Genomic DNA, 25,602 nt, shown 5'->3' with positions numbered 1-25,602 from the left:
TTGAAGAGGGACTCTCCCTGACCTAGAGAATGGATAGAGACAGTGAGAGAGAAGAAGGTACTGACTATGCATTAGTTGCCTAAATGGTGGTTGGAAATAGCTGAGAAATTGATGTGCTAATGAAGAACGGCACTGGAAATCATAAGAAAACCTGAATTCTGTTTGGAAACATAGAGTTTGAGGCACATAAATGGACACAAAATAGAACTGTGTGTGTGTTGCAGACATAACATGAATCTAACATGTAGACCAGTGGTTCCCAAACATGTGTGATTGGAGTGCTGTAGGGGTGGCAAGATTTGGTCCCTTTCCTTCTCATCGTAGGGTCATGGTCAGAACTCTTATAACAAAGGTTAATCAGAGAAAAAACTAATAGATTTATTTAATCAGAGTTTTATATGACACAGTAGCCTCCAGAAATGAGAGCCCCAAGAACAGGGGAAACATCCATTTGTATGGCTAGGTTTGATAAACAATAGACAGCTGTGTAGAAATGTGTAATATGTGTAAAAACAAAAAGGGATCTGACTTACTGTAATATATAAAAGAGGGAAAATAGGAAGGCCCATCTGCTCTGATTCTTCTTGGTATCTCTGTGTGCCATTCCTTCTTAACAGGATGAGGGTAAACCCCTTCTGGAATGAGCATCTTATGATGTATTATTGGACAAGTAAAGGTCTGTGAATTTCTTCATGTTCAGCTCTCACATGGAAAGGCAGGGAGAGTTTAATTTTTTTATATATATATTTTATGGTTGGATTTAGAAGAGAGGGGCTCTCTTTTCATGACCCATATGGAGGAAGAAGAATTCTTGGATTTTATGGCTTCTCTTGAGGAGAAGCAAAGCAAGAGGAAGAAGGGCACAAAAAGGTAAAAAAGACTTCAACCTAGCTGGGCGTGGTGGCTCCCGCTTGTAATCCCAGCATTTAGGAGGCTGAGATAGGAGGATCATGGTTCATGGACAGCCTCAGCTACTACTTAGTGAGGCCCTTTGCAACTCAGTGAGACCCTGTTTCAAAAGAAAGAATAAAAATCAGGGCTGGGGGTGTAGCTCAGAGGTAGAATGTCCCTGGGTTCCATGCTCATTACCGCCCTTCCAAAGCATGCCATTGTGGCATGCTTTGATATGTCGTTTTCTGAGCCTCAAGAACACTCAAGGGATCTTTGACAATTTCTGGAGAAAATGTAGTTACTCACAATTGGTGTATGTGTCAGGATGGGCTGGGAGGACAGAACTGACATCTAGTAGCCAGGGGCCAGGGATATTGTATATTTTGTACCACACAGGACAAGAGTAGCACAAACCCCACCTCACCCAAACTTCAGTAGTGCCAAAGCTGAAACCTTCGATGGATACAGGGAAAGGGGTAAGAATACCTATCAGGCTCTTTATATATCAGACACAGTGCTAATAATATTGTACATGACCTATCTTGTTTGATTCCTACAACAAACAATGAAATAGCTGCTTTATTTTATTTGTTTTGTTATATTTTGAAAGGTGGTGCTTGTGTTTGACTAAAGACCTTACATATGTTAGGCAAGAGCTGTTCCTTATAACTGCACCCTAGACCTCTTTTGTGATTCCTATTTTATAGATGTATACAAGGACATGCAGATATAAGCAAATACCAAAGCACTGACTCACATCTCTACAGACTCATAATTGTGAACTTGAAATGGCTGGATTTAAATCCAGGTTAATTTTAGGGCATACTCCTATTCTTTCAATCTCTCTCCTACAAGTTGTCTTTGGTAGAGTGTTTAGTGATCTAATATTTCCTACTGCAACCCCAGAGGGTAGTAGAAACATATTAGAAATGGCGAGTGACTCTGCCCTTGGTTTTCCTCTCGACGATTCTTGTAAGGTAGAACAAGGAGATTGCCAAAAAAGGTAGCACACTAACCTTCCCTGGGGATGAGAAATTCTTGGAGGGAAATCATAAATTCAGCACATCTTTGAGTCTCAAAAGGTTCATTATTAGATTTATTAAACAGAAAACACAGACTCAGTAACTTCTACCCTCAAGGGGCTCATTCACTTTGAAAGGAAACTGTAAAGCATAATTTCTATGCTTCTTTTATACTTTCCCAGAACAATGCCACATAAAATAAATTCTCATTTGAGTAATGTGATATTTGAAAGGTGCATATAAGGTGGCTGCTTTCCTTCTTTCAAGTGAAGAAGATCTACAGAAATTTTCAGATAGAAATAATGGTATATTCCCCAGAGAACCTCCACGTGCATGGCAGAGTCAGATCTGTACCGATGGTTGCTGCCTCTTTCATCATTAGGAGCTTTGTCCCCCCTAGGATTATAGAGAGGAAGGGCCCTTGGATTTCAGATCTGCGAGACCTCCAGGGAAGAAATGTAAGACGTCTTTGTCTTGATAATTTTCTTTCAAAGCCAAAGCTACATAAATCATGGGTTCTGGAGAACATCAACTATTTACTGCTCTTCTCAGCCCTAATCCTTAGTGAAGACTGAGAAGAGAGGAAAAAAAATGCTCATAGATACAGGGGGTTCTGCAAGCATTCTTCCTGGACAGAGACACACATCATGGGTCAGAGAAGAAGGAAAGAAATGTGGATTCTTCAAGAATCAAGATAGAAAGTCTTGCTCTTTAGATGCCTTGTGTCTTCAGACAACTCCGAGCTTAGAAACCCTCTGCTCCAGCTGTCTTTTTGGGGTCAAAGAGTGAGGGTTCCTTGGTAGTGTCACCTTTTACTCCTGTTTCTACAGATTTCACCAATGAGGGAAATGACTATGGAAAACAACTCTTCGGTGACAGAGTTTATTCTTCTGGGGTTGACAGACCTACCAGAGCTCCAACTGCCCCTGTTTGTCCTGTTCTTGCTGAACTATATAGTCACTGTGGTGGGAAACTTGACCCTAATTAATCTGATTTGCCTGAATCCACAACTTCACACCCCCATGTACTTTTTTCTCTTCAATTTGTCCTTCATTGATTTCTGTTACTCATTTGTCTTCACCCCCAAAATGTTGATGAGCTTTGTTTCAGAGAGGAACACCATCTCCTTCTCAGGGTGCATGGCTCAGCTATTTTTCTTCTGCTTTTTTGTCCACGCAGAGTGCTACGTGCTGACAGCCATGGCCTATGACCGCTATGTGGCCATCTGTCAGCCCCTGCACTACATGGTCCTCATGCCCCCCAGGGTCTGCTGTCTGATGATGTTTGGTTCATACTTGATGGGGGTTGCTGGTGCCCTGGTCCACATGGGGTGCATGGTCAGGCTCAGTTTCTGTGATTTCAATCTCATCAACCATTATATGTGTGACATCTTCCCCCTCCTCCAGCTGTCCTGCAGCAGCACCTACACCGAGGAGATTGTGAATTCTGCTGTCGTGGCCACAGTTATTATTGCATCTAGCCTAATTATCTTCATTTCTTATGCTATGATTCTCTATAATATCATTCAGAAGTCATCGGCTAAGGGCTGGTCCAAAGCCATGAGCACCTGTGGTTCTCACATAGTCACTGTGGGGCTGTTCTACGGATCTGGGATGCTCGCTCATATTAAGCCATTATCTCCTGGGTCTGTGGATTATGGGAAATATTTCTCAGTGTTCTACACTTTCTCGGTGCCCATGCTGAACCCCCTCATCTATAGTCTCAGAAACAAGGACGTGAAACTTGCTCTGAAGAGAACTCTGAAGATCACAGCCTAAGTGAACACCTGGGGATTCCTTAGTCCTTGTAACCATTGCTGGTTTGTTCTCTCTTCTCCTTTCTTCTCAGCTTCCTTCTATCCTTCTTTCCTTCTCTTCATCTTCCATTCCACAGTCTGGGCAAGACTTCTATTGGAATTCATTTTCTCATTACGTAATGTAATCATGTGAACATATTCTTGGACTTGAGACTCATCCTCAATTTCCAAGTGCTTTTAGCTAATTTTCATTTTCTGTACCACCTGGAGACACTGGGCTGGTATATTTTCCTCTGTAAACATCAGAGTATCTACTGTTTTTCTTGTATGCCTTCTCCATCCAAGTAAAGATGGAAAATTGAATGCTTTCTAAAAAATTCATTTCTTTATTGGTTTTCTGAGACAGTTTGATAGACCCATTTTATTTTTTCAGGGTTTTATTTTTTATAATTATATCGAAAGAGAGAGAAAATAAATATAGTGAAAAATATAAAGTACAATATCTGGAATTATTCAGGGTCTTTTGAGAAATGTTTTTTTGAGAAATTATTCTTATTATAGATTTTTAGCCTCAATTTTATAATGGTACTGTGTACTTTATAGGACAAAGTTTCTATTCTTAAGTATATTTGAGGATAGATTAGGATCATCTGTTTGTCCAGGTTTCTCAAACTGCATCAGTAATACTAATGTACTGGCAATCTAATCTTTAATCATAAATAGACCAGAAATTTTTACTGTTTTCCCCCCTGATTTATAGATTGTGACTATCATCATTTTTTAAAATTACATAAGGATGGCAGGCATTGTAGAGCATACTTGTAATCTCAGTACTTGAGAGGCTGAGATAGGAGGATCTCAGATTTGAGGCCAGCCTCAACAACATAGTGAGACCTTCAGCAATTTTGTGAAGGACTTATTTCAAAATAAAATAGGGCTGGGGTTATAGTTCAGAAGTAGAATGCCTCTGGGTTTAATCCTTAATAGCCTCTCATGAGATATAATTATGTTTATTGCTATAGAACACAGAATAACATATAATGTGAATTATTTTTTGTTTTTTCTATTGCATAACAAGGATCCAGTTTTGCAGAATGAGGTCTATTTACTACTAAAGAAGTCTGGCTATTGTGGTTGAGAGGTAGAATGCATGCTTCTACATGGTCAGGGGTTGATTCCCGTTGAAAAATAAAACAAACAAACCCCAAAGAACTACCCGTGTATTTTTATGCTTTTACAATTAAACACAAATCTTATCCTGCTCTCTAATGACAAAATAGTACTGTGATGTGACTAACGCCTTAAAGCTTTTGACACATAGCTTGATAATTGACCCCATTGTGCATCCTATGAAGAAATGAAAGAAAGAAAAAAGAAACTAAAAAATGAAGGAAGGATAATTATGAAGGGAAAGAGGGAGGGAGGGAGGGAGAGAGGGAGGGAGAGAGAGAGAAAGAGAGAGGGAGAGAGAGAGAGAGAGAGAGAGAGAGAGAGAGAGAGAGAGAGAGAGAGAGAGAGAGACCCATGGAATTCTTTCAGAATGAACCTAAAAGTCAAGATTAAACAGGCAGGAATGAGGCCTGAGCCAAGACGCCTGTGGCAGGGGGATGATTAACTAGAAAAATTCCCACCCCTGGCAAAGGTCACATTTTAAAGTGGCTTAGTGAGATACAAAGCAGCATTTTATTTCATTTTAATAGTGATATTTTTTTTCAAGGACAGTAAGGTTGAGAAGTTTGGGTCAGTCCTTTCTGGTGAGGTATATTATTTTTTCTTTAGTAGTATACACTTGAACGAATCTATTAAATATCATGTCAATATTTGGAAACAAAATACATTTATTATATGAATTATAGAAAACTTAGCCCTACAAAATGTTTTACTGTGTATGTTGCATGGAAGATATAATGTCTATGGCTCATCACTACCTCGAGTGGGTTTAGGACAGTCAGCCCACAGAGTTGTATCCATTATCACTAACACTTTTATGTTTATATAACATCATGGCTTTTTTTGAGTTAGGGGTCTCACAGCCAAAGATGGTCTTAAACTCTTGGGTTCAAGTGATCCTCCTACCTCAGTCTCCCAAGTTTTGGGACTATGGGGATATAGCTCAACTAAGATTGTGACTTTTATTCTAGAATGTAGGTTTATAAGAATTGTCTTAGAGGAAACTGATGCCATTAAGAACTTTAATTCACTCTGATTACAATTATTGCCTTTAAGGAAGAGAGTTAAAAATATTTATTATAATTTTATATCTCAAACTCAATTTGAATGGTTAATGTCTATTTCTATCCTTTTGTTTCTATCCATCCTAGTGTATGAATTTAAACAGTTATTAAAGCTAGTTTGAAATTGCTCTGAAGCACAAATTTTAATAGCAGATGTAATGTTTATTAAAGAAAATAATGAGGTATAAAACATCATGTCTATAAAACCCGGGTTCTTAATGAGAATGTACTACATGAATGATAGACAGAGAATGTCACTTGTGGCCTGAGTACCATAATATAATCAGCAACACAGCCTGGTCAAGTTTTATGAGGTTGACACATAGAGTCATCACCCTCCAGCATGGCTCAGTTTTATGAGGTTGACAGGCTTAATTAACAGGTTGAATTTGCTTGTATTGGGCTAGAAAAACTAATTGATTTATATTTTAAACCAAATATCTAACAAAATTTATAACTGAATTTGTTTGGATTCAAGCACAGAATTGTAAAAATATATTTAGAAGTACTTAGTAAATTAGATGCAAAATAATTTTAGAACATGTAACTTATTTGACAATTGTTGAATACTTGGAAATGTTGTATATGTAGTTTGTTAAAAATATGGATATACATCTTTCTTATCCTCTTATTGTACCATAGGTTCTCCATAAGCATAAACTGAACAATAAATACTGTTGCCTTACACCATATTAACATAAAAGCTTGATTTCATTATAAATTGATTTACACAGATTAAATGACATTAACATCAAAGGGCACTATCCTAGTGTTAATTTTCATAGAAAACGTGAAGATATCTAAAAAACTTAATATTCTGGTGTTCATAGAATAATGTCCTTTTCTCCACTCAATTTATTAATGAATAAAAACCAGGACAGAGCTTGGTAGCCACCACCTGGCAAACAGAGTGGCAAAGGGGTCACAGGCAACGATCTTGAGCAGGGGCCAGGCAGGTCTGACCTGGCACAGTTGGGCTTCCCATCTGGTTGCTCTGTTAGACTGTGGCCCAGAAGGGACTCCTGGAAGGTTAAGTGTCAGGATGGTTGGCACACAGTGTGGCCTTCACAGAAGCAAGAGCAAAGAGACAATGTGGCTCTCTCTGTTCTATTGCCATAACCCAGTAGAGAGGCTCTCTAGTCCTGGACAGCAGCTGCAGCCATCACGGGCAGAGGGAATGGAGAGATTATGAACAGGAGGTGCTTGGTCTGTGGAGGAAGTTCCTGTCTCAGGTGTTCAGCCTCAGTGCTGTCCCTGTGGTGGTGGGAGGCCAGGTGTGACCCTGAGGGTTACTGCTTAGGCAATATCTTTCCTGAGAACAAATACTTCTGTTCACTGCTAGGTGACAGAGTATTTGAATGGCATCTGAGATATCTACAGTGTGATGACTCCAATAATACACAGGCTTTCTTCTTATGAGGGGCTATTTCTTGTTTGAATATTTGAAATTAAAAAGGGAGATTGATTCTAAGTTGATTCAAAGTTAAATATGTCAGTCAAAAGAAGAATTCTTAGACTATTTCAATTCAATTTAATTTCAACATTTTAGACAGTGGTAAAAGTGACTTAAAACATGATTACTTGTAATTCTCAAGATCACATGAAACTTGTCTTTCTGTGCCTATTGAACACATAAAAATAGGGTAGAATGATGGTTACCAGAAAATGGTGGGAGAAGAGGAAAGGGGGTATTGGTCTAATGGTATAAAGTTATGTCATTTGTAGGCAAATGAATGGAACTATAGCATATTATGCTAAGATCAGCCAGTCTCAGAAAATTAAGGTTGTATGTTTTCTCTCATTGTGGACTCTAGAGAGAAAACAAAAAATGTAAAACACTCTAAATAATGTGGAGAAAGACCAGTAGAATAGGTGAAGGTGACTGGAGGTGGAAGTTGGGGAGGGTAGAAGGAGGATTGAAGAAAGAAATAGTTCAAATAATACTATAGCAATATATAAAGTTATTACTATCAATTTCACTAACATGTTTGGGGAGGAGAGGAGATCAGAGGGGGATGTGGAAGGAAATACACCAAGAGCTGTGTGCATTTATGTTTGTATCACATTGAACGTCACTATGATGTACAATTACAATGCATTCATCAAATAATGTTTAATAAATATTTTTAGTCTTTTTTATTTTTGAAACATGGTTTCACTGACTTGTGAAGGACCTCACTAAGTAGCTGAGGCTGTCCGTGAACCACCATCTTTCGGCCTCCACCTCCAGAATACTGGGCTTACAAGTGTGCACCACCATGCCCAGCTAATAAAATTATTAAAATGTAAATTGGCACATAAGAATTATATTTATGAAGTACAGTAATAACACAACACATATGGTCAACATAAGCTAAGAAGATGTCCACCCATGAAAAAATAAATAAGAGCCCCAAAAGAAGGGCTCTTGAAAAGGCATCTGAAGGGTCTGTGTTATTATAGATTAAGAAAAAGAAGAAGAAAAAGAAGCAGAAGCAGGAGGAGGAACAGGAGGAGGAGGAGGAGGAGGAGGAGGAGGAGGAGGAGGAGGAGGAGGAGGAGGAGGAGGAGGAGGATCCTGCAAATTGCTTGTTGCAATTTTGTTGGATAGCAAGAATACGAGAAAAAAGAGAAAGCTATAGATTGAGGCTGAGGCTATACCATTGATAACAACCTGAAGTCTGAGGAGAGCAGGAGGCCTCAGTCATATGAATGCTATCTGCAATAAATGTAACTTACAAGTAAAGACACTCACAAACTAAAGATGAATGGTTGGAGCAAAGTAATCAACACTAATAGAACTTGAAGACAAGCAGAAGACATGCCCCAAACATAGGTACAACCACTTTCATAAAGCAAACTCTTCATGACATTAAGCCACACATGGGTCCTAATAAAATAATATGAGGAGCCGGGCATGGTGGCACATGCTTGTAATACCCGCGCTTGGGAGGTGGAGACAGGAGGATCACACAGGTTCAAAGCCAGCCACGCTGGCTTAAGAGACCCTGTTTCCAAAAATAAAAAATAGGTCTGCAGCCGGGCGTGGTGGCGCACGCTTGTAATCCCCGCCGTTGGGAGGCAGAGACAGGAGGATCACGCAGGTTCGAAGCCAGCCACTCGTGCTGGCTTAGGAGACCCTGTTTCCAAATAAAAATGTAAAAATAGGTCTGGGAGTGTAGCCCGGAGGAAGAAGGGCTTCCAGGAACCCCAGTACCACCAAAAAAAAAAAAAATAGGTCTGGGAATATAGCCCGGAGGTAGAAGGGCTTCCAGGAACCCCAGTACCACCAAAATAATAATAATAATAATAATAATAATAATAATAATAATAATAATAATAATTTCAACACTCATCTCACACCCCTAAAACAATCTTCTAGACAAAAGGTCAGTAAAGATGCCCCAGATGTAAGAAACATCATAACTCAAATAGACCTACTAGACACATATAGAATATTCAACCCAACTTCAGCTGAATTCACATTCTTTTCAGATACTCACAAAACCTTCTCCAAAGTAGGCCATATTTTGAGCCATAAAGTGAACACTAGCAAATTAAAAAAATGTGACATAACCCCATGTATCCTTTTAGCCCACAATGGAATGAAACTAGAAATAAACTATAAGAAAACACAGAGAAACCTCATAAACGCATGAAAACTAAACACCACATTGCTAAATAAGAAGTGGATCACAGAAAAAATAGGATAGAAAGAAATTCCTAGAAACAAACACATATAGAGACATATCATATCAAAGTCTCTGAGATACTTTGAAGGCAGTAATAAGAGAAAAATTCATAGCACTGAGTGATCACAGAAGAGGGACAAAAAATATCAAATAAATGACTTAATGACACACCTCAAAACCTGTGACAAACAGAAACAGTTGAATCTGAAAGCCAGTAGAAGGCAGAAAATTTTTTAAATCAGAGCAGAAGTAAATGAAGTATGGAATTAAACTACAAAGAAATAAACAAACCCAAAAGCTGGCTTCTAAAAAAAAAAAAAAAAACAAGATAGATAAACCACTAGTCAACCCCAATTAAAAAAAAATAAAATCTACACAAATTACAAAATAAAAGATGAAAAATGTGATATTACCATAGACTTCATAAAAATCCAGAGGATTATCAGAAACAACTTTGAAAAACTGTACTCCAACAAAAGAGAAAAACTAGAAATTGACAAATTTCTAGACACCTATAGCCTTCCTAAATAGAATCTAGAAGAGATAGAAAATTAACTTGACCATATATGGAAGAATTTATTTCTAGGCCTTTTATTTTACTCCACTGATTTATATATCTGCCTTTAAAGCAGTACTACACTGTTTTGATTATTGTAGCTTTATAAGGTTTGAAATCAGAAAATGTACACCTTCTAGCTGTGTTCTTTTTTGAGAATTTTTTGGGCGTTTAGAGTTCATATTTCATGTTAGGATAGATTTTTTTCTGAAAAAAAATGTATAAAAATATTTAAATTGACCAACAGGAACCAAAAAGATTGAAGCAGCAATAAAAAGCCTATCAGCAAAGAAAAGCCCAGGTTCTGATGGTTTCCCACATGAATGTTATAAAACCTTTATGGAAGAGCTAATCCTAATAATTCTCAATATATTCCACAAAACAGAAAAAAACAGGACTCTCTCTAATACATTCTATGAAGTCAACACCATATTAATACCAAAACCAAATAAAGACAGCTCACAAAAAACTATATGCCACTATCATAGCTGAACTTAAACATAAAACTTCTAAATAAAATACTACCAATGCACATTCAAAACCATATCAAGAAAATTATACAATATGACCAAGTAGGCTTTATCCCAGGGATGCAAGGCTGGTTCAACATACAAAAAAATCTATATAATTCAACACATAAACACAACTAATAACAAAAGTCATATAATCCAATAGATGCTGAAAAAACATTTGACAAAATCCAATACCCATTTATGCTAAAAGTACTACAGAGAATCAGAATAGAAGGAACTTATCTCAACATCATAAAGAGAATATATAAACGGCCCACAGCCAACATCATATTGAATGGAGAAAAACTATAAGAGTTCCCCTTAAAAACAGGAACAAGACAAGGATATCCACTATTACCACTTCTTTTCAATATAGTACTTGAGACTCTAGCCACAGCAATAAGGCCAGAAAAAGAAATCAAGGAGTACAAATAGGAAAAGAAGAACTAAAACTATTTCTTTGCAAATGACATGATATTATACTTAGAATACCCAACAAACTCAACCAAAAGGCTTACAGAACTGACCAAAAAATTTAGCAATGTGTCTGGATACAAAATCAATCTTAAAAAATAAGAAGTTTTTCTGTATGCCAACTATAAATTCACTGAAAAAGAAAACCAGAAATACTTCCACTCAAGATATCCCCCCCCCAAAAAAAAATACTTAGGGATAAACCTAACCAAAGAGGTAAGAGTCCTCTACAAGGAAAATTTTAAAACACTGAAAAAAGAAATTGAAGATAATCATAGAAGATGAAAGGGCCTCCCATGCTCTTGGATAGGCAGATACATATCATTAAAATGACCATTCTTAGTAGGGTTGGTGGTGCACACTTATAATCCCAGTACTTGGGAGGTTGAGACAGGAGGATTGCATAGGTTCAAAGCCAGTCTCAGCTACTTAGTGAGGCTCTCAGCAACTTAGTGAGATACTGTTTCCAAATAAAATAGAAAATAGGTCTGGAAGTATAGGCCGGAGATAGAATTGTTGCTCTAACATGTTTCAAGTTATCACTTTGTCGCCCCAATTCCTGGTCTCCTGCAATGAGTGAGACCCTGACCCAGTATCTCTCTCTGCCTGAGCAACCACCAAGTGCTGTTGTGGCCCATCCCAATGCAAGTGTGGGACTCTGTCCTTTCCACAGACCCTGGCCCTGTGTGTCTCTGCCTGTGTGGGCATTGGGTGCTGCTGGGCCTTGTGCTAGTGCATGTATGGGACTCTGCTTTCTCCTTAGAGAAGGCTGAGTTGGTCTATAATTTTCAGACCTGTTGTATTCCTCAGAGTTTCATGTGCAGCTGAAGCCACAGTCTGCTTGTGTCCCTACCCTCTTTTTTGGGGGGGGCTCCTTTCAGTTACCCCAGGAGGGTGCTGCAGTCACCTTTGTTATGGGGCATGCAGTGAATCAGGGGGTTGCCATGGCTGGGGAAGTGGATACATCTGCCCGATTTGTCACAGGGCTGTGTAATTCTGTGGCTGGTGAGCTCAATGTCTGTGAAATAGGTCTCAGATCGCTGATTGTAAGATTATTTGGTTCTTCCAAAGTTTCCTGCTAGTCCATGGACCAGTCTGTGGCTATTGTTCTAATGTCTCGGGTTGTTTGCCTCCCCCTCCCCATTTTTATTTTGCCTAGACGTTAAAGGTGACCTTGTCATTAGTCTAGGGGTCCTTACTCCATACCATCTTGGATCTCTCTTCCATCAGATTTTATCTTTGGGAATCTGAATCAATGAGCCTAGATTGAAACAACAACAACAACAACAAAAAAAATCGTGAATCCCCTAAACTTGCTTTTTCTCACCAGTTAATTTTCTTCTTTTACTACCAGTTAATTTTGGGACATGTTCATTTTTTGTTCTGCCTGTCCATGGGTTTGTGACCTCCTGGTGCCATGTGTGCTGCTGACTCCTTTGTCAGAATCTGTGTGCTGTCAGACATGCTGACTGGCATCAGGCACCAAATCAGTTAAAGAAAGAAATTGAAGATGACCTTAAGAGATAAAAAGGTCTCCTTGCACAGGAAAAATAAATACTGTCTAACTGGCCATACTGAACAAAGTGATCCACAGATTCTATGCAATCCCTATCAAAATACAAAAGTCATTATTCATAGAGCTAGAAAAAAGTTCTAAAATTCATATAAAAGCAATTCTGAGAAATAAGAAACTTTTAAAAAAAAAAATAAATGAGAATCAGAGCAGTGATATCACACCTACAACCTCAGAATTGAGAATTTGAAAGTGTTGGTTTTAAACTCAAACTGACTTGAGAGCACATTCCTTTTAGCCTGTTTCTCACTATTTTTCCTTGGTTGAGTGTTCAATACAGGGTCCAATGTTTCATAATGTGATCCCAGAGGCTTGCAGAAAAATGCAAATGGGGGGTGACTGTGATCTGAATATTTTCTCCATGATTCCCATAAGGCACGACAAGGAGATTGCCCAAGGGGCAACCCACTACTCTGCCCTGGGAATGAACAATTCCTGGTGGGAAATTAGAAACTGAGTAGAACTTTGAGTCTCAAAAGGTCCAAAGTTAGATCTATTATATACAATGTAAACACAGGCAAAGTAATTTCTACCCTCAAGGGCTCCATCCAACCAGAAAGAAAAGCATAAAGGATGCAGAAATTTTAGGGCTTCTCATAAATTTTCCCAAAACTATGGGGCATGATATAGCTTCTCATTTGTCTAAGGTGCTATTTTGAAAGATAAAATAAGGTGGTTGTGTTCCTTAATGCAACTGAAGAGAACATGCTGGTGAGATTCTCAAATAAAAATTGTGTCATAATCACCAGAAGATTCCTTCACGCATGTCAGAGACACACATTTGCACTGATTACTAGTACCTCCTTCATAATCAGGAACTTGGTCCCCTTAGGACTGTAGGGAGGAAGAGCCTTTGATTTCCAGCAGAAGAGAAGCCTCCAATGGACAAGGGTGAGCCCTGAATCATCATGTTTTGATTATCTTCCATCACACCTATTCTACATAAATCATGGATTCTGGAGAACACCACCTATTTACTGTTCATCTCAGCTCTAATCTTTAGGGAAGATTGGGAAGGAAGAAAAACATGCTCAGAGACACTGGGAGGTCTGTAGGCATTTGTCCCGAACAGAAACACACACCATGGGTCAAAGAAGCAGGAAGGAAATGAAGATTCTTCAGGAACCAAGATAGGAGGTCTTGGATGTCTTTGGAAGTCTTTGGATGCCTCACTGTGTCTTCAGATAACTTCAAGCTTAGAAACCCTGAGCTCTAGTTGTTCTTTTGGGGTTAAGTAGTAAGTGTTTATTGGTAATATCACCTTTTTTTTTTTTACCATTCCTACAGATGCTATCCATGAGAGATATGACTACGGGGGATAATGATTCCTCAGTGACCGAGTTTATTCTTCTGGGGTTGACAGACCTACCAGAGTTCCAACTGCCCCTGTTTTTTTCTGTTTTTAGTGAACAATGTAGTCACTGTAATGGAAAGCTTGATCTTAATTAATATGATTTGCCTGAATTTGCATCTTCACACCCCTATGTACTTTTTTCTCTTCAATCTTTCCTGCATTGATTTCTGTTATTCATTTGTCTTCACTCCCCAAATGCTGATGAGCTATGTTTCAGAGAGAAATAGCATCTCCTTCCCAGGATGCATAACTCAGCTATTTTTCTTCTCCTTTTTTGTCAGCTCTGAGTGCTATGTGTTGACAGCCATGGCCTATGACCGCTATGTGGCCATCTGTCAGCCCCTGCACCACATGGTCCTCATGTCCCCCAGGGTCTGCTGTCTGATGATGTTTGGTTCATACTTGATGGCATTTGCTGGTGCCATGGTCCATACAGTGTGCATGATCAGGCTCAGCTTCTGTGATTCCAACCTCATCAAACATTACATGTGTGATATCTTCCCCCTCCTCCAGCTGTCCTGCAGCAGCACCTATGCCAACGAGCTTGCAAGTTCTGTTGTTGTGGGGACAGGCGTCACTGTATCTAGCATTGTTATCTTCATCTCATATGGCTTGATTCTCTGTAATATCATTCGTAAGTCATCAGCTAAAGGTTGGTCCAAAGCCATGAGCACCTGTGGTTCTCACATAGTCACTGTGGGGCTGTTCTTTGGATCAGGGCTGCTCACATATGTCAATCCATCATCTGAGACTGCAGGCCAGGGAAAGTATTTCTCATTGTTTTACACTCATGTGGCGCCCATGCTGAACCCATTCATCTACAGCCTCAGAAACAAGGATGTAAAACTTGCTCTCAAGAGAACTGTGAATAGGATCACACCTGGTGTCAGGGAATAAGATCCTATATACCTTGTTTCCTTTTCTGAGGCTTTTCCTCTGTTCCTTCTTACTTTTATAGTTATACTTTTCATATTTCATTCCACAATCCAGGCAAGACTCTACTGTTGTTCCTTTTATCACCATGTAGTATCATCATATGGATTTATTCTTGGACTTGAGACTCATCCTTAGTCTCCAGTTGGGTCAAGTCTGGTCTTTATTATCTCTACTTTATGAAGATACTGGGCTGGTATATTTTCCTACATAAACTTTGCAGTATCTACTATTTTTCTTGTATGTCTTCTTCACCCAAGAAGTGCCATTCAACTTCAAGCTTTCTAGCAAGTTCATTTCTTTATTGTTTTTCTGAGACAATTTAATTGATCTATTTCCTATTTCAAGGGTTTTATTTTCTATAACTGCTACAAAAGAAAGATGGAAAATAACAATTGTGGGAATGATAACAGTAAAACATCTGGCATTATTTAGGGTGTGTGTGTGTGTGTGTGTGTGTGTGTGTGTGTGTGTGTTACTGGGGATTGAACCACCCAGGGGCATTCTATACCTCTGAGCTACACTCAACCCTTATTTATTCATTCATTTTACTTCAAAGTAGGGTCTTGATAAATTGCTATAGGTGTGCACCACCACATCCAGTTTAGTTAGGGTCTTCTTAAGAATGGTTATTACTCTATATTTTTACTTGACTTTCTTAACAGTGTTGTGCATTACATTTGACTAAGATTGAATTTCATGGACATTTAAGGATAATTTAGTACTAACTGTCTTCTTAGGTTTCCTAAACTCCACTAATAATGACAATTTATTGGTAAAATGTATTTTTTTCTTATGCAGAACTGAAATTGTCATTGGTATGTTCCTGTTTTCTAGATTGTAGATAATGTAAATTATTGTGAATAAAACATATGTGTATGTACATGAAAATATATATTTTTTCTTTGTGTTGGAGATTACCACAAAACAACCCCCCACATCTATTGGTTTTTATGTTTATTCTATTTAATATGTCTGCTTATTCTACTATCTGGATAATAAAATGCTTATGTAACATGGTTAAAGCCGCAGAACTAAAGAGCCCAGTTATTGACCCCCATTTGCATCCTATGAAAAAATGGAAGAAAAAAAGAAAAATTGTGAAGGAACAGAGAGAACTTCTGGAGAATTCTTTCAGAATGAGGCTAAAAGTGGTGATTATGTGGGAATGATGCTTTGAGCCAAGATGCCTGTATAGAGACACAGTCTACAAGGCTTTTGTGCCCAACTAGAAAAAAATCATCCCTGGCAAAAGTCCCATTTTAGAGTAGAGTAATCAAGTGAGCTACAAGGAAATACTTCATTTTATTTTTTGCAATAGTGACTATGTTTCAAGGGCTGTGACTCTGAGCAATATGAGTCAGTCCTTTCTGGTGATGCATGCCACTTTTTTCCTTAGTAGTATATACACTTAAACAAATCTATTAACTGTTATGTTAATACTTGGAAACAAAAACAAATTATTCATATAAAATTATAGAAAACCGAGCTCTACAAATGCCTTTATTGTGTATGTTGCAGGGAAGCTGTAATGTTTATGGTTTATTGCCACCTTGAATTGTTTCAGGGCAGATACCCTCAGTAGATGTATTATAGTCATGGGACAACAGACTGTTATCAGTATAACTTTTATATTTATATGAAACTACATGGAATGTTTATTAAGGACATAAATGAGGTTTAAAACATCTATGTCTTTAAAGCCTTTGAACTCATACAGAGTGTAAGATGATGGCTGCTGTAGCTGGTAGGAGAAGAGGAAAGGGGAGTGTTTGTCCAAGTGAACAAAATTATGTCGTGTGCAGGAAAATGGATGAAAGTGGAGAATATTATACTATCTGGGACCAACCAGTCTCTGAAAATCAAGAGTTGTATGTTCTCTCTTATATATAAAAGCTAGAGAGAAAATAGTAACTATAACAAACTCTAAATAATATGGAGAGAGATGAGAATAGGTTAAGGTTGGGAGTGGGAATCATGGAGGGGAGGATTGAGAAATGAAAAAGTTCAAATAATGTTATGTCTGATATAAAGACATAAAACCAATCTCACTAAATGAACATGGAAGAGGAAGTGGGTAGGATTCAGAGGGAAATAAAGCAAGTGATTTGTGCATGTATGTTTGTATCACTTTGAATCTCACTAAAATATATAATTACAATGCTCCAATAAATGTATAAAAATAATTTTTACAAAGGCAGCAGGAATAACTTTTAGTCTATTACAATCTTGGTGATTATAGTCAATAACAATGTATTATACATTTCAAAATTGCTAAAAGAATAGATTTCTCTCCATAAATAGTGATAAGAATGTGAGGTGATGGTTTTGTTAATTTGCATTATCTAATTAACCACAGTGAATATCTAATGACATCACATTGCACCCCATTAGTATATACACTTTTTTCAATTAAAATAAAACATAATCACTATCATTATCTGTTCACAATTTTTCATTAATGGTGAATGTCAAAAAAATCATTAAAGTTCTTGATGAAGAATAGAATGTACCCGTTTCAGTCATAAAGCCTGCTATAAGAAATTATTTCCTAACCTGGTGTGTTGGTGCATGCTTGTAATCCCAGTACTTGGAAGGATGAGGCAGGAGAATAGCAGGCTTGAGGACAGCCTCAGCAATTTAGTGAGACCCTCAGCACCTCAGTGAGACACTGTTTCAAAACAAAAACAAAAAAGGCTCATAGTGTACACTGACAGTAAAATGACTCTGGATTCAATCTTCAGTATGCTCCTCATGTAAATTAATTACATTACAAAAACAAGTATATATTTTCATTAATAATTATGAGTATGCTTAATTTTGGAATAATACCTAAGAAACAGGAAAAATCTTTCATGTCTATATGGGAATATTGTATATAGTGAATATGCCAATTTTTTATATTGCCAAATAATATATAATCCTTAAAAATCTAGAAGTTTATAAAATATATCTTAACAGTTTAATGAATAATATAAAAATCTTTGTCATCACAAGCCAGTTCATAAAATAGAGTATTGCAGAAAATCTTGTCCAGTAGTTTTATCTGTGTTTAGTGGATGGTTTGGTCTCAATATCCTAGCCCCAAAGTACTATATACCATATAAAGACTGTTATCTTTCTTATTTAGATAACTTTATTTCACTAAGAGAATAAAAAACAAACCAATGACTATGTGGGAGTTTTAAAAAACATACTTTTGATAAATGACTTGCACCCACACTATACAGAGAACACTTAAAACTCAACAATGAAGGAATAATTTAATTTATTTAGTTTAAATAATAGAAGTGGGAGAATCATAGTAGAGTGCTTGGATAGAATGCAGAGGTCCTGGGTTCAATGCCCAACACTTCCCCAAACAAACAAAAACATTATGCAATTAAGGAACTACAAATTTAAAAAGAAGAATGGATTACAAAACTATGGAATATGTAAACAGTGAACTTTACTTAGCCATAAAGAAGAACAAAATTATGTCATTTGCAGGGAAATATATGGAAGTGGAAAACATGCTAACTGATATTAGTCAGTCACAAAAAGTAAAAAGTCATATGCTCTCCTTAATATGCAGAAGCTAGGGAGAAAATGGGTCATAGGAGGAACTGTAGATGAAGAAGGTGAAACCTTAGATGAGTAAAAGAAGGTGATCTGGGGGAGGTGGGAGAGAGAGGGGGAAACTCCCAAATGCACATGAAGTACATTCACAAACATAAAAAAAAGTCAATCACCAAAACAAAATGAGAAGGAGGGAGGTGGAGGGAGTGGGGTGGGAATTTGGGGAAGTGCTAAATGAGGGATGTGTGCATCTATTCCTCTAGCATTTTGTGCCATATTAAGATGTATGACTGCAGGAAATGAGGATGCATGCTTGTAATCCAAGCATTTGGGAGGCTTAGACAGGAGGATTGCAGGTTCGAGGACAGCCTCAGTTACTTAGTGAGGCCCTCCACAATTTAATGAGACCCTGTTTCAAAAATAAATAATAACAAATAGGGTTAGGGGTGTAGCTCAAAGGTAAAATGCCCCTGGCTTCCATCCCCAGTAGCCCCCTCCCTACACAAGATATATGACTATAATGTACCAATAAAAAATTTAAAAAATAAAAATTTTAAAGAGCAATTATATAGTATTATTCAAATATTAGAATGGCTAAAATTTGAAAGCAGGCAATATCAAATATTGGTAATGATTTGGAATAATAATAACTCTCATTATTCATCCTATGGGTTCTTATGAGAATGCAAAATGGTAAAGATAATTTGGAAAAGATTTTGGCAGTTTCTTATGAAAGTAAATATAATCTTAATTTCACAATCCATTTACTCCTAGATATTTACTTAATTTTTCCTTGTGGTACTGGGGATTGACCCCAGAGGCATTCTAACTCTGAGCTATATTCCTATCCCTTTTTAAGTTTATTTTTGAAACAGGGTCTTGCTACATTGCAGAGTAGGCTTAAACCAGTCATCCTTTCAGTCTCCCAAGTACTGGGGTTACAGGTGTGTACCACCACATCCAGCTTACTTAGTTGATTTGCTAATACACTTCCATGTAGAAATGTGGCTTTATGTATGCCTCAAACTTGAAATCCCAAGATGTCTTCAAATGTGTGTAGAGAAACAAATTGTGGTACATTCATACTAAAATAAAAAATAAAAAATGAGACCTCACGATCTACCAGAGAGGATGAGGAGTCTTAATTTCATATTGATCAATCAGTAAAAAAAAAACAGTCTGAAAAGGCTAGCTGCCAGGTAATTCCACTTTGTATGACATTGTGGGAAAGGTCAAAGTACAGGGAAGAAACAATATTAATGATTTCTAAGGTTTTAGAAGGCTAAAGAAATCCAGGGACATCCTAGGAGGATATCCAAGAAGTAAAAGGAGAAGCCCAGGGAAATTCTAGGGCTGTGAAATTGTTTTGAATTAGCATTGCGATGGTGACTATATGCTACAATGCACTTTTCAAAACCTGAAAAGGTTTTGAATTTTATGGCACAAAAAGTGTACGTGAATATATAAAATTCAAAATTCTTACAAGGTATTGGGTCTTAGAAAGAAATGCAGATTAAAAAAATAATTAATTCACCAAAGGTGATGGGGAACAGACACTGGCTAAACCCATTTCCTAATTAGAAGAAAAAGTGCAGCTCGTTGCCACATTTCCTTCTTTCTTTTTTGTGTGTGGTACCGGGGATTGAACCCAGGGGTGTCTTACCTCTGGGATACATTACAGCCTTATTTTGTTTCTTATTGTGAAACAGGGTTATTTCACACACTGGCTTCAAATCTGTGGTACTCCTATCTCAGCCTCCCAAGTATTGGGATTATAGGCATGTGCCACTGGGCCCAGGTCTTTAATTTTACATGAACACCATCTTTGAGGCTGAAATGAATCTGGCTGCACTGTTTCTGTTTGGAGTATATACAGTCGAAAATTTACTTACAATAAAGGTGAACACAGGTTTGATCTCCTGCAATTAAATAGGGGCCTTTTATTGACTAACAGAAATGGAAGAATTGTTGAGAGAATGCAAACACCAAAGCAAATGTAAAAATCTTCCACTAGTCATCATTTTCCTGAAACAAGGTATATCTAAAAGATGCCTTGTCTACCAAAACATCTCCAGCTGTGGTTTCTGCAAAATACCTTGCAGAAACAGTTCTGAAAAAAAGAACTTTAGTTTGTCATTCTTCTTTTTGCTACTTGTATATCTACTTTGGTGAAATGTCCATTAAATATTGTGCCTATATTCTGATTTGTGTAAGTTCAAGATACAAATGATTAAAATAATGTTAAAATTTAGGCCCCAATGGAACTAATATATTTTCAAAATATATACTGATATATGCTGGGTGTGGTGGTGCAGGCTTGTAATCACCGCATTTAGGATTCAGAGCAGGAGGATCACACAGGTTTGAAGCCAGCTCGCTGGCTTAAGAGACCCTGTTTTCAAATAAAAATATAAAATAGGCCTTGGAGTTTAGCCCAGAGGTAGAAGGGTTCCATCCCCAGTACCACCAAAAAATACACACACACACACACACACACACACACACATATATATATATATATATATATATATATATATATATATATATATACTGATATACAATATATGCCTGATATTAATGTAAAGAAGCCAGGCACAGTGTCCTGCTCCTGCAGTCCCAGCTAGTTAGAAACCTGAGACAAGAGACAAGAGGGTTAAGATCATGTAAATTCTGAGACTTAAGTCCATCTACTGTGATCCTTCATTTCCTGACCCATAAATATTTTCCAAAACAAACTAGATTATGTATTGTGCCAAAACAAGGGCCTAGAACTTTAATGATTTTTGTACATGGCTTAATAAATTTGGATTGTCATAAATAGAATACTGCTCAGCAATTAAATTAATTGTTGACTCATACAACAGCTTGGAGAGACCAGAAGATTATTATCAATGAAAAACAGTCTTACAGGTTACTCTGAAGTTACTCATTGTATGAATCCATTTATTATCCTCAAAATGCCCAAATTAGAGATGAAGAACAAGTTAGCAGTTTCCAGAGAACAGAGAGGAAAATGAGAAGTTATGCATATGAATACAAAGTTTTTTAATATAAGGTAGCTCCTTATGGCACAGAATAAATCTGTATCCTGGTTCTGATGAAGGTTGCTTGACTATGTAGAAAGCATTGGGTTGCAAAAGAACTCCAGACACACCTGTACATGTTAAGTTATTGGAAGCTCATTGAAATCTGTGATTAGTTAACACTATTGCCACAATGTCAATTTTCCAATATTGCTGTTTTCCTACACTTCTGATCAACATCAGTATGAGCAGAAGATGGGTGAGGAGTTCAGGAGACTTTGCATATGACTTTATCAACTTCATGTGAATCAACAATATTTTAAAATAAGAAGTGAGAAGATAGCGACCGAGGGAAGCAGTGATTACCAATCCTGCTGACACCAGAACTTCATTGCCTTAAAAACATTATACAAAAGCCAGAAAATACCATAACTAGAAAAATAACATGGTAAGTACAAGGCGATCAGAGAGCAGAAAAGAAACCTGCCAGCCTTGCTGCCATGGGAACCACAGTGGCGCCATCTTACCTCACTGCACCAACTCCAGGGATGAACAGAAAAACAACCAAGAACTTGAAGTAAGCAGCTACAGATCATTGGAATTGTAAGTCATCAGTTCCTCCTGCACAAACACTGGCTACAATATCCAGCAGTGGTGGCTGAGCTTACCACAGCCTCCAGAGATTCAGACCAGCACTCATCAAGATGGTAAGTAAATCCCTGCTCCCTGCAGGACAATGCCCGGTGTGGCTTCCCCAGGGACTCGCTCAGTCATGATAAACTCCCTTGGTCTAAGACTTTGTGGTTTAACTCAGCAAAAGTTAGAATGAAGTCTAAAATTTACAGCAAAGGCACCTGAGTTCACAAATCCCTTCAGATATCCAGACTAGTGCTCAACAAAACCTTTTTGAAGCCACTGTCTCCACAGGAAAATGCCCAGTGTGACATCCCCAGGGACTTGCATAGCTGCAATAAACTCCCTGGGTCTGACACTTTGTGGTTCAACACAGAGAAGATGGGGTTGGAGTTGGCTGTTTGACATAGCAGAGGCTCAGATAGACTCAGTCCCTGTCAGTGGAAAGTGTAGGAAGCGACCTACAATTAATACTAAATTTAACTAGTAGGATCTATGGGATCACCACAGACCACCCAATCATGGTGAACAGGGAGAAGTCAAACCAGCCCAGGCCTAGATGTAGAGAAAAGAGACTCTTACATTGAGTTTGGTCTTAGAAGCATCCACCACCTATGAAGGCAGAGAAAGACTGGGACTCCACATCTGTGAAAAGTGTGAAGGGTGACATGCACTCAACACTAGATCCAGCCCCATTGATACCAGCCATCTGCATAGACTGAGAAAGAATCAGAGAACCAGGTTTGTAGGAGGAAAGGTGCTGGTAGCACTCAGTGTCTGCACAGAGATTGCAGAGATGCAGTTTGCTGAATATTCATATATTTGTAGAGTTCCATTAATTTGTTGTTGGTGTTATTTTGTTGTTGCTGTTTTATTTGTGTGTAAGTATATGTGCCTATTTGTTTATTCTATCCCAAGCTTATTCCCTTGTAAATACCTGCTCTGTTCTATCTTTTTTTTCTTTTATCCTCTCCTCTTTTCTATTCCCTGTCTTGTATTAAATACACTTCATATCACTATACCAGAAACTCTACATTGGTTACTAGAATGCTACTACATATTCACTATCTCTAATCTCTACTATACACTACCTTACTAAACTCATACTCTCATTCTAGTCAATCCTATCTGAGGCTTTACCCTATACTTCCATTATGCCTTCACTTCCCTTTTCACTCAGCCTTCACTGTTGAATGCAATCAAATTGCCCTTGGAGCCAGGCATGGTGGCACACATTTGTAATCCCAGCATTTGGGAGGCCAAGACTAGAGGATTGCAGTTCACGGCCAGCCTCAGCTACTTAGTAAGGCCCTTTGCAACTCAGTGAGATCCTGTTTCAAAACTAAAGAATAAAAATAGGGCTGAGGGTGTAACTCAGAGGTAGAATGCCCCTGGGTTCCATTCTCAGAAATGAAAACGAAAACAAAAACAAAAATAAAAACAAAATTGCCCTTGGATATACCAGTTGACACTTAGAGATTGAGAGAAATCATTCAAAAGCAACAGATACAAACTTTTGAAATCACAAGAAGGAAGAATAAAAGGGAATAAATGAGCTCCTACAACCCCACAATAACAGAACCTGACAACACAGAATTGCAGAGATATCCAGGTCAAATTAGGAATGTAACTACAGAAATAATACAGGTCTTCTGAAAAGAATTTAGATAGAGTATGAAAGAAATAAAGGATGCAGTCATTAAAGTAAAGGCATCAATTCAAACTATAAACAATCAACTAGACCACATGGAGAATAGTATCTCACTTCTATAAGATGATAACTCCAAAAACAAATGCATAGTATGTAACCTAGAAAAAACAATTTTACACCTATTTTTTAACTTTTTTATGTGGAAACAGGGTCTCTTAAGCCAGTGTGGCTGGCTCTGAACCAGCGCAATCCTTCTGTTTCAGCCTCCCAAGCGTGGGGATTACAAGCGTGCGCCACCATGCCCGGCATAGGGATCAACAATCTTTTCAAAAATTTAATATCAGAAAATTTTTGAAACATAGAGCAAGAGGTCGATACAAAGGTCCAGAAAACTTATAGAACCTCTTTAGACAAAATCAGAGAAAAGGTTCACCATGCGACATAATAGTCAAAATGACCAATGTAGAAGCCAAGGAGAGAATATTAAAGGCAACAAAAGCAAAAGACCAGTGGCAGTTAGAGGCAAACCAATTAGAATTACTCCAAACTTCCCAATGCAAGTAACAAAAGTCAGGAGGGCCTGGAGTAGCATATTCCAAACTCTGAAATAAAACAACTTGTAGCCCCAATATTTCTACCCAGCAAAATTATCTCTCAAATTAGACAGGGAAATAAAAATATACAACAAACAAAAGCTGAAGGAATCTATGTCTTCCAAACCAGCACTAGAGAAAATACTCAGAGATTAACCACAAAGAAGAAATAAGTAATACATGCCAGAACCAAAGGAATAAGAATTTCCATCCAGCAAACAAGCAGAGAAAAGCAAACACTACCTCAAACAGAACTTAAATCTCAATATGTTAGGAATAAAAATCATCTCTCAATAATCACAGTGAATAAAAATGGTCCCCAAAAAAACATAAGATGGAAAAATGGATTAAAAATCAGGAACCATATATCTGCTGCCTTCAAGAAACACATCTTACAAGTAAAGATAGTAACAAACTTAAGATAAAGGGCTGGGGCAAGGTAATCCATGCCAATGGAACTGGAAGACAAGCAGGAGTAGCAACTATGATATCAGACAAGATAGATTTAAAGCACAAGCTTATTAGAAGAGACAAAGCAGGTCATTTTTTAATGGTAAAAGGAACAATCCAACAAAAGTAAATAACAGTAGTCAACATTTATGCCCCAAACATAGAAGCAGCTACTTTCATAAAACAGGCTTTGTGACATTAAGTCACACACAAATCCCAATACATAATACGGGAAGATTTCAACACCCCTCTCACATCATCAGACCAATCTTCTAGACAAAAGGTCAGTAAGGATTCTTCAGACCTAAAGGCCTAAAGACTTAAAGCCAAATGGTCCTATTAGACACATATAGAATATTCCACCCAACTACAGCAGAGTTCACATTTTTCTCAGCTGCTCACAGAAACTTCTCCAAAATAGATCACATTCGCTGAGCATGGTGGCACACACTTGTAATCCCCGTGGTTGGGAGGCCGAGACAGGAGGATTGTGCAGGTTTGAAGCAAGCCTTGCTGGCTTAGGAGACCCTGTTTCCAAATAAAAATATAAAAAGTAGGTGTCTGGGAGTGTAGCCCAGATGTAGAATGGTTTCCAAAAACCCCAGTACACCACACACACACACACACACACACACACACACACACACACACACATATACATATCATATTCTGGGCTACAAAGTGAGCACTAGCAAATTTAAAAAATGTGACATATTTC

The 25,602-nt window shown here is 37.8% G+C and overlaps 1 protein-coding gene across 1 annotated transcript in view; it reads left to right on the top strand.

The window, feature by feature from the left end:
• Nucleotides 1-2,752: 2,752 nt before the first annotated feature.
• Nucleotides 2,753-25,602, top strand: part of LOC308278630 (uncharacterized protein) — a gene marked incomplete at both ends in the record, with an annotated part of 90,980 nt that continues 68,130 nt past the window's right edge. The window contains 5 exons of the mRNA XM_080718523.1: nucleotides 2,753-3,685; nucleotides 11,998-12,162; nucleotides 13,522-13,580; nucleotides 14,325-14,810; nucleotides 15,778-15,794. Coding sequence (XP_080574649.1) covers nucleotides 2,753-3,685; nucleotides 11,998-12,162; nucleotides 13,522-13,580; nucleotides 14,325-14,810; nucleotides 15,778-15,794 — 1,660 coding nt within the window. The remainder of the gene's footprint in view (nucleotides 3,686-11,997; nucleotides 12,163-13,521; nucleotides 13,581-14,324; nucleotides 14,811-15,777; nucleotides 15,795-25,602) is intronic.

This window comes from Muscardinus avellanarius (genome assembly GCF_963383645.1).
Source record: "Muscardinus avellanarius genome assembly, chromosome: 1".
NCBI lineage: Eukaryota > Metazoa > Chordata > Mammalia > Rodentia > Gliridae > Muscardinus > Muscardinus avellanarius.
This window is presented reverse-complemented; position numbering and strand designations above follow the sequence as displayed.